General features: G+C 31.5%; 2 protein-coding genes across 2 annotated transcripts; one reads left to right on the top strand and one right to left on the bottom strand.

The window, feature by feature from the left end:
• Positions 1-884: 884 nt before the first annotated feature.
• Positions 885-9863, bottom strand: LOC139513355 (uncharacterized). The gene is made up of 5 exons (XM_071301759.1): positions 9572-9863; positions 6339-6478; positions 5018-5130; positions 4036-4242; positions 885-3405 (listed from the first exon to the last, which is right to left on the bottom strand). Exons 1-5 carry the CDS (start codon positions 9757-9759, stop codon positions 3061-3063), a joined length of 993 nt encoding a protein of 330 aa, XP_071157860.1. The 5' UTR covers positions 9760-9863; the 3' UTR covers positions 885-3060.
• LOC139513356 (uncharacterized) lies at positions 8182-9240 on the top strand. Its single transcript, XM_071301760.1, has 2 exons — positions 8182-8472; positions 8925-9240. The coding sequence occupies exons 1-2, from the start codon at positions 8277-8279 to the stop codon at positions 9176-9178; spliced, it is 450 nt and encodes a 149-aa protein (XP_071157861.1). The 5' UTR covers positions 8182-8276; the 3' UTR covers positions 9179-9240.
• Positions 9864-10780: the final 917 nt, after the last annotated feature.

The following is a 10780-nucleotide window of genomic DNA, read 5'->3' as shown; positions in this document are numbered from 1 at the left end:
ACATAAGTTATTGACTGAAAACTACAAAAATGCTTATTTGGGCCCCTTAATTGGCCCCTCACTCATTGAAACCCCTCTTGGAGCTAGAACCCTAAAACTCAATTCCAGCCTTTCCTTTGTAGTAAGAAGCCTTGTAGTATAATGTCGGAAACCTTTGCTGTGTCAACTATTTAATTACAATTCAATTTCAGAGCTGTATCAAGCCTGAATGTTGTGTCCATACTTGCCCCAACTGTCCAGGGTTTGACCTCTGCAGTCATATAAAGCTGTGCCCTGCAGAGCATCTGGTTTTATATAGATCAGAATAGGTTTTCCTATTTGAATAGTTTTGCACTAGTCAATTTGGGGCTGTTTAAAGCTTGCTGTTTTATGTGATCCAAGGCTCTGTGTTGAAGGCTGTACTTTGACCTATAATTGTTAACTTTTTATACATTGTGACATGGATGGAGATTTCTCTTATTGGAACTCATACCATATCTTTTTATCTATATCAAACATATAAAGTCAACCTTTATCACTGATCAATAATGAGGGTGTTCGCCATGTAGAAACCCATATACCAAATATAGTTATCCTATTACTCATAATAAGTAAGAAATTCACACAAAAAAAACCCCACCTTTATTTCAACCAGTCGCTGAATCTTCTGATGCCAAATGACAAATGAAATAAGATGATGATTTTTATACAGGGTTTTCTAAACATTATGGCTGCAATAGATGATGCGAAAATGAAATGCATTTGATCTTAAACATACATTTGTAGCTCCTTGCTGTGAAATAACCAAACAAATCCAATAAGAAAATAATTTGTCATATATTCAACTACTCAACAACAACTGGAAGGTTTGTAAATGCAGTAAAATGACTGAATCTAACATTCAGTTATTTTAATCCTGTTTTATTGACAAATATATTACATGTATTATAACTAAGGTAAAACAAATAAAATAGAAAATGTAGAACAGGTAAATGATCAAATAAAATATTGTAAAATTATTTTAAAATAACAACATTAACCACCCTCAATGTATTTGTTTACCTTATAACTACTGTAAACCATTTCTCATCAGATACAATCCACACTTGAAATGCTTTTTTCATGTTTTTTGAAGAAAAAAAATGACATCAAAAGATCCATAAAATAATTTAAAAAAAAAAAAAATGCAAAACAACCTAAAATAATTATGACTAATTGTGATTAATATTTAGTTTTATTCAAGAATACAATTCCCTAATAGTTGTACATGAGTGTAATTTTAGTATGTAAAATCAACCTATTGTCTCTTTAGGCTATTCCAGTAGAAACTTTGTTCCATTTGAAGGCCTTTACAACAATTCATAAGTTACAGGGCTTTATGATCTTTATAACAATAACAATAACAATTTGCAGTAAATAAAACTTAAATCAAAAGTTTCCAAGTAGCTAGATAGCATATATTATTCATGTTATTACACTTATATGTACACAACCAACAAATATATATATATATAAATTATGTAAAGTTTGCAAATTAAATGTACAACGTTCTTTGTCATGTAATACAAAATGGCTGTGAATGCCCTTAACTGCCAGGCGTCAAATAGTCATTTGTCGCTACCGTTAGTGCATATTGGTTAAAATTTTACCGTAATTCTTCAAAATATCTGTATTGTGAATCGTCAGAGTACTCAAATATTTATCGTTACCGTTAATTTTTTAAATGAATCAACAAAACCATTGGTTTATTAATCATCTAAAAGAACGTGTACATTTTATCGTCATGCACCAAAAATTACCGTCAATGTCATTTGGCAAGAATTTTTACCGTTATTAGTCATGAAGGTACCACTAAAGACCCTCATAAAAAAAATAACGTTTCAGTAATTGATACAGTCTACATAAAAAGACAATGAGGTTACAAAATTAACAATAATTAATATTAGCATTTGTTACACAAATTATTGCTGTTTTAGGTAACATGTCTTAAATAGTTTTATAAATATGAGGAGAAAAATCATTAAGTCACATGTTTACATAAGTCAAAAGGACATAATTCATAGATATTGTTTATATATAAACAAGGTAAAACATTGGTATATCTATATGTAATATGCCACTGACAGTTTTAATCCATACTTACAGGAAAATATTTAGATGGTTTCTAATCTCTACATCAAGTATCAATTTAAGCAAACTAATAATAAGAAAATATGGAGTCTTTATGAAAAGTTGTTTAGCTATTAACCACTTTACTTTATCAGAATCATGTATTGCAAATGCTAAAAAAAATCTTATCATAAATACAAATTCTTGTGTATTTCTTTTTATTGTATTTTTTCCAATTATTACAGCACGATCATGTATGTTCAAAAAATATCAAGAATACAAATTTTAAAATGAAGAGCTAACTATATGTTTCCACTATAAAGTCATGCGTAGTACAAGTGAAATGAACTTCGACCAGTTAAAGGCAGTCATTACGAAGTAAAACTACAAGCTACCTTTAAAAACAAATATATATAATAAAAATATTTTTAACAATATTATCAGCAGTCACCTATTTGAGGTAAATGGCACAAATTAATAAAATGTAAAAAATTAACCTTTTATCATCAATTACAACTCTCTTTGTTCTTTTAACATAAAATTCAAATAAAAACAAATAATATACACAACCAAAATATGGCACTTACAATTGGTTCTAGAAAAATCTAACTGATACATTGTTCTTAAATAGAGAAAAATGATATTCCAACATTCCATATTGAGACTGAATGTTTCCTTTAAGAAAATATATACATGACATGAAATTTAGTCTATCCTATTGTCCCTATAACAGTAATCATAATCATAGTCAATAAAAAATATAGGTCCAAGTTTCATATAAGATTAATGATTAAAATTTATATACAAAAGTTATGGTTAATCTTAGCATTTATTTTAAATATATTATTACGATTAAGTACAAATTAAATTGTGATTATAATTGTACTAATGCTTTAATATTCAACTATTCTAAAAAGTTGATATTATATCACCGGAATCAAAATACACTTTAAATAATCCAAAATTGTAAAATCATGGAGAATATGGTGGAGGATTTGCCATCTGAGGACCTCCATACTGGACAGGTGGAACTTGTTGGCCTCCAAACTGCACACATGGAATTTGTTGACCTCCATAGGGCCCATGTTGCATCTGTTGTGCAGATTGTGGTGGGGGGAGGACATTGTTATACGGCATCCCATTCTGTTGACCAGAATGACCACCACCAGGAGGTTGATGTCGATACTGATCTGCTTGTACACAAGGTTCTGGTTGGATATGGTGCTCAATCAATATGGTTCTTTGTCCTGTTACCATGGTGACAGGCAGATCTCTGACATGCTCAACAACATCGGTGCATTTTAATTTACGATTTACCTACAATAAATAATGCAGTCAGTCATTTACATTTAAAAAAGATGCAAAGTCCATGGCACAGTTTTTGTCAATGATTTGGATATTTTGTTGTTAAAAACAATTCAAGAATTCAAAATGGTAGCTTTCCTATTTCATGTAGTAACAGACAGGTAGAATATTGAACCTAAACCTTCAAAATAATTGTCAGAGTCCAATGAAAATTATCATCTTAACAAATTGAATAAGAATTTAAAACTTCTTCATTTTAAGTAAACAGTGACATCCAAGTAAAAACTCTTATTTAGCAAATATTCTTAAGGTTCCCATCATAATGAAAATGTGTACTATATGTACTGTAAACTTAGAAGTTATTTAGAGGTTGTTTTTTTTTGCAAATAACGTAACTTTTATTGCTGAGTATCACAATAATAAGAGTCCACATTCTTTTAAAAACAGGATACATTATATCTATATGCAGATTTTCATGAAATCACAATAATTAATCATCCATTCTTGAAACATCACAATTATAAATTCACACAACAATTTCTGAATCTACAGTTTTAACTGAGTGACCACCTGGATACCAAGTATGTGTACAATATAATAAGCTTTGAGTAGCCAATAAATGTGACATGATAATGTACTTACAAAATAACATGGTCCCCCACAGAGTAACCAGAATGGGAAACAACAGAAGATACACAGTGGATGCATACAACAGTCCATAGGTGTGGAATAGTTGTGGATATAAATACTCATGTTACCATCATCACTGTTGGACCGGCTGTCACAAAGGGTAACCTCTGAATCTACAATACCACTGTACCACTGACGAACACTCTGGCCAAAGCCAATCTGCAACAAATATATCACATTTCTACATAATATACACGATAGACTAGTACATGTAGTAGTAAGCCAATTATATCCTAAAGATTTGAAACTGTTTATATTAATAAATATAAATGTGATTTTATTATCCACAGCTAAATAGCATGCCTTTGCTGCAAGATTTTAGTTAAAGACCTTTCATGGACTGTTTATCTAAAAAAAAATCAAAATAGGAAGCTTTCTTCTTGATGTATTGAAATGTTTTTCACTTTTTTGAATTATAACTTAATGTTTATCCAGATTTATTCAGGTATATGAGACAGGTTATCTATGGAAAACCATCACATATAACTGAAACTTGTATCTACATTATAAGACTTCAACAAAATTCGAGTTAGGTGTGTTTGGGCAACCCTACTGACCCTAATTTATAGGCTAACTTTCCCCCTTAAAAAACACATTTTTTTTGTGACCTTGCATGATAAATCAAAGCATCGTTGATGTTGGGATCCAGCCAATTTTATAGCTAGTCTGATATTTTTTCTGACTATACTTTTTTCGATATTATTTTTGCTCTTTTCATTTCCATAATAAACATTTCTATGCTATAAATTTTCTTTTTTTGCTTGAGAGTCTGGGATCTTTTGTAATATAACATATAATATAAAAAAAATCCCAGCATTTATCAAATTCATGAAAATGGTTTTCAATTGAAAGTACAAAATGTATAGATCTGCTTATTCAAACAGCAATGGTATTCTCAAAAAATAAAACTACAATTCATCCATAATAATTTTACCTTTAGACAAAAGTTTTTTCCTTCTGTCATATACTGCATTGCTTCTGACAAGCGTCTAGATAGAATTTCTCTTATCTGTGGATGTTGTGTATTCACAAGGATGGCAAATTCATCTGAAAAGATATTTAAAATATGCATATGAAATTACATTTACTCTTCTCAAGCATAGGGGCGAGGCCCCTGAAATATCCACATCCCATTAAATAATAAGAACATTATTGGAAATGTAAGGAATATTAAAATATTTGTTCTTGTATCCTAAATTACATTTACTGATACTAGAAATAGAAATGCATGTATATTGTTTACAAGGCTTGTATTGCTGTTCCTCATCTTGACATTAAAAACTTTAAGGTCAATCAAAGAAAAAGATGTTAATATTCCTCAGCTTCAATCATCTTCAATTCTAAAAATGTGCTTCCAACTATCATAAGTGTTCTTCTTTTTATCTTTTTTTTTGGGGAGGGGGTTAATATGCTTCATAATTCATATGATTGATTTAGTTTTAAATATAGATAGTAATTTCTTACAAAAATGTCTTTCATTTTAAAATTTCATTTACTGTTGAGTAAATTCTTTTTTAAATCAACCCATGACAGAAATAAGTTTAAACAAAAATACCATATGGCTATCAATAACCCTAAGCTGAAACATTATGACCAAAAATAAAAACAACACAAGTCTATAAACTACTACACAGACATGTATGACATCAATAAACAATGATAAAAGATGATGTTATTCCTGTCATGAATTTAAATGTATACAAAGAAAAAGGAAAAGTCAAAAGATGGTCACAAAATGCCCCAAACATCATTGTAAAAATAAGATTATGGAATGCGGAGAAACTTTCAAAATACTTCCGAATTTTTTTACCCCCTTCAATCATGTCAATGGTACAGACATCATAAACATTGCATGAAAAAAAGATGTCAGCATAGTTTGTAAGGAAAATTATCAGGTTACTTAAAGGCAAAGTCAGCTTTCATGTACATGTACATTTTAGTTTGAACCAAATAATATGTAGTGATATGGTGGATATGTGATGTTTTTCTTATGAATGGAGGAACACCAATGTTGTAAACAATTAAGGAGAACTCAGTAAATAATATCATCATTTAGTGTTTTAACAACTCAATTTGTATTGTAATTACATAGTTTAAACTTTTTTCAGTTTTATTTTTAAATATTTAGAACATTTATAAATTGGACATTTTAAAAATACAATGTAGCCTTTTTTGTTAATAAACAGAAAATGTTCAAATCATAAGTATAAATGGAAACACATTTAGTTACACTTTCTGTATTTACATGTAAATACCTCGCCACTTCTTTCTAACTTTCATCACAACATAATGATCTGTCCTTGTATGTTCTACTTTCACTCGAAACAAAATAGGCATTCTAAGCAGATCCCTGGTCAATCTGTGTAACTCTTCAACATTGTCCACTTTTAATTCACTGTAAAATATCATACAGATATAATTATCAAGAAATATTATATTGTGAATTCAGAAAATATTGTGTTTTTCATGGTGAGTATATGTTGTAATATTATCCTTGTGTGATGTGTTTTCATACTAATTACAATTTTCACTGCTTACGGTTTTCCTCACTGTTGAGTTTGTATTTAAGTGTATGCTCAAATTTAAAAAAACATGTTCTGTTGAATGTTTTTAGGTATTTAGACTTTTTTGTCAAGGCTTACTACGATTTTTTACTGTTTCAGACTATTTTGTGATTTTCGTATGTCAAAAAACAGCGTCATATGTTTTCGTATGAAGTAAAAACTGGATCAGTACGTAGAAAGGAAATGAATATAAAATCTGGAAATTAGTATTTCTTAAGACGAGGTTCTGGTAATTGCTTGAATCACAAAAGAAATATTTAATTCTTTTCAGTACTAAAGCTCAAATGTAAATAGTTTTTAGTAAATGTTTCGTGTGCTGAAATTGTAACATTGTGATTTTTTTCAGATTGGCACTGGGTTTCTACTAAAGACATTATTTTGGGGAAATTAAAATGCAATTTTCAAAATTTATGATTAAATGTTTTATTAAATTTGTTCTAACGTCTATAAAATACAGGGGATGATAATAGTCCGAAATTTCTCTGACGTCCTATGGCTGTTTTGCCAGACAAGCTGGGGCTGTGGGACGTCAGAGCTCGTCCCATATCAAAAAGTGGATACTTGCCCATCCAAAATAGATGTGCTGCTTCATCGCTTCTGGTGCCAACTAACGGCCTTGAAATTACATGTATATAAATCGGGTATCTATTTGTTCATTTTTCATTTATCTCTTCATTTTTGTAAGCTTCACCTCCCTGCCACTTTTTTTTTTTATATATTTAAACAGTTTTCACAGTGACCCATCGATTCAGACATTTTTACTTTTATTTTCAAAAGGACGTCAAGATTATCACGTGACCACAAGAAAAAAGTGATGATTTATGCAAATGACCATAATCGAACACCTCGTTCATTTACAATGCAAGTAATCTAAATGTCTGAGAGCTTCCGATTGTTATCGTGGTTGGCACTAAATGCTTAATACCGATCTCCTGTAAAGGCGGTGAAATATCGTGGTTGGCTACTTAATGTTAAACATCGATCTCCTATAAAGGAGGTGAAAAAAGTAAAACAATATTTGCATATTTGAGTCTCGAGGTCGCGAAATTGAGTCTCGAGGTCGCGAAATATCTCGTAACTTGACGTCCTTTTGAAAATAAAAGAGAAAATGTCTAAATCTATGGGTCACTGTGAAAACTGTTTATATATGGAAAAATAAAGGGTGGCAAGTTGGGTGAAGCTTACATAAATAAAGAGATAAATGAAAAATGAACAAATTGATACCCGATTTATATAATTCCAAGGCCGTTAGTTGGCACCAGAAGCGACGAAACAGCACATCTATTTTGGATGGGCAAATATCCACTTTTTTAATATGGGACGAGCTGACTTCCCACGGCGGCAGCTTGTCTGGCAAAACAGCCGTTGGACATCAGAGTAATCTCAGACTACTATTTTGGATGGGCAATATCCACTTTTTGATATGGGACAAGCTCTGACGTCCCACAGCCCCAGCTTGTCTGGCAAAACAGCCGTTGGACGTCAGAGTAATCTCGGACTAGGATGATAAGTGCATGCCCTATAGGAATTTTCGCCGTGACGTCACGAAATCACGTGACTTCCGACTGGTTGGCAAGAAAGTTGTTTACATTGTAAGGCCGATCATAATGAGATTAACGGTTAATTACGATGGTTGTGTCTTGTTGTGTAATCAACTGTACAACAAGATTTAATAATGGTGACCCTAAAAGCTTTTACCGAGTACCAAAAAAGCCTGACAAACGCAGACAACTTTGGATTTCAGCTATTAAGCGAGAAGGCCCTGAAGGGAAGCCCTGGGTGCCTGCAGACCATGATAGAGTGTGCTATCGACATTTCATAACTGGTAAGCTATTTTTTCTTTTTACATTGCCGTAGAGAATATTTAATTTTCAATATGTCCTGAAATATTTTCCTTTTGGGTACATAAATGCCGTTGAAACCGGTTATTTTGATGAAAAGGTGGGTGGGGGGAGGGGGGTAGAAAGGGGCTTTGATAAAGAACTGATGATAAAGAAAACCAATTTAACATGCATTTTCATCTGTCTATGAATTTTTCATGGCTAGCTCTTGTGAGTAACAAGTGACACAGCCAAGGATACATACTATTTACTTAACATAGTCTCAATACATAGCTTCCTTAGGTTGATTTTAAATGTCTCTTTTTTAAACTACATGCATATGTGTTCTTTTTTCATTTTATAAAGTTTTCTTCAATGAGTATTTTCATTTTGTTTGTAACGCATGTGCCTGCTTAGGGTTATAACTTGTGATTACATGTATTATATTCCATTTCAGGTCAGAAGAGCAATGATAAGACAAATCCTGACTATGTTCCATCCATCCACATGGGGGGATATGAGGGCACAACAACAAATGGACAGTTGCGTGCAGCCCGCTTTGAGAGATTTCAAAAGAGAGAGGCTGACAAAGATCAACAAGAGGCAGCATCAGTACTTCTGGACATATCAGAAAACCTTCCACCACCTACATGTATAGAGACAACAGAAGGTAATTTATTTATGATTTATATTGCATTTTTTAATAAATAAATTTTATAATTGATAATTACCAATTAATCAATGTGAGAGAACATTCCTTTTTTGAGCTTGTTGTGTACATAGTAAATCTCACTTATTTTGATTAATGCAATTATAAATTTGTTTAACTGTGTAAATAAGAAGACCTTTACCAAGTCAAAGTATTCCAATTAAATTGTTACATCAATTTGTATTTTATGAGACTCATTAGATTATACTTAATCATCACAGTGATTTGGGTATTGAAATGATTAAAATCTTATTTTGTCTTATTTGCATAATTTAATTATAGTAAAGATGGTGAAATGTTTTGTTATATTAGATATTAAATAGTCATGTGTGACCTGTCTATGCAGAGTAAGGCAGGAATAAAAACAATCTGAAAGAAAATATCTAAAATATTACCAAAGTTTTTGATTTAGTTTAGCGCCAGTCATGTCAAACACTTTGTCTGAAAAGTAGTTTCCTCCTGGTCGGATGGATGGTTCAAACAAATTATACAGTATTCGCGGATTTTGTTCGAACTGAGCCCATGAGACAGCTGTATATGGTGGCAGTCCCCTTAAGTCTAACTCTATTGCTTCAGTTGTCATCTTTTAAAATTAAGTATAATTTTGACTTTGCTATAATTTAAATTTCACAAGATCCTGGTTGTTGATTTTTTTTCATAACCGGAAATGAGATATTTCAAAAGGATGAGCTAAAACAATATACTCCAACCCGTGCCGAGTTCAGAAACATAAGACATAAGACATAAAGCTTTATTTAGAGTCGGTATAAGCAAGCAATTACAAACATAAGCTCTGAAGAGCTTTTAAAACCGACATAACAACAAATAAAACAAAACATACATATCGAGTCATGCACACAACATTAAACATATAAAGCAAGAGTTCAATCAGTATATAAACATGCAGCACAAAAGTTCTTTAAGCATCTTACAAGTTTAACACATACTGGTACATGCAATTATGAGATAAAAACACAAAAGCACAAATGAAATGGTTTGCACATAAAAGCATAAAAGCACATTAAGTTTCTAAAATTAGCACAAAAGCAGCAGAAGCACTATAGTAAAGATATTAGAATAAATTTGACATGCTGAAAATAAAGCAACAAAACAAAAAAATAATAAGCAGAGATTAACTGGTTTTGCAGGCAAAGCATTGGCATGAGCTGCCAGACCAAGAATTTATCAAGTTCTTGAATTGATTTAAAGATGATTGCTTACGAAGCTCATCTGGCAGCTCATTCCAAAGCCTAGCACCTGCATACCTGAAAGATTGTAGGCCATATGCAGTTGTTCTTACATGTGGTAGATCTGCTGTATTCTGGTATCTGAAAGAGTAAGTGTTTTCCTTTAAGTGAATCAAATCATGGAGATAAACAGGACAATCTTTATTTATAATTTTGAAAACTTCAATCGCCAAAGATCGCATTCTTCTTACTTTTAAAGATGGTAATTTTGATTTGCAGAGTAGATCTTCATAACTTGCTGATTGGTCTTCGTAGATAAACCTTAGTGCTCTCTCTTGGATTTTCTCTATCTTTTTTGTATTTACCTCCCCACAAAAGTGCCAAACTAGTGGGCAGTAATTAAAGTTGGACATTATG

This window comes from Mytilus edulis, chromosome 2 (genome assembly GCF_963676685.1).
Source record: "Mytilus edulis chromosome 2, xbMytEdul2.2, whole genome shotgun sequence".
Lineage (NCBI taxonomy): Eukaryota > Metazoa > Mollusca > Bivalvia > Mytilida > Mytilidae > Mytilus > Mytilus edulis.
This window is presented reverse-complemented; position numbering and strand designations above follow the sequence as displayed.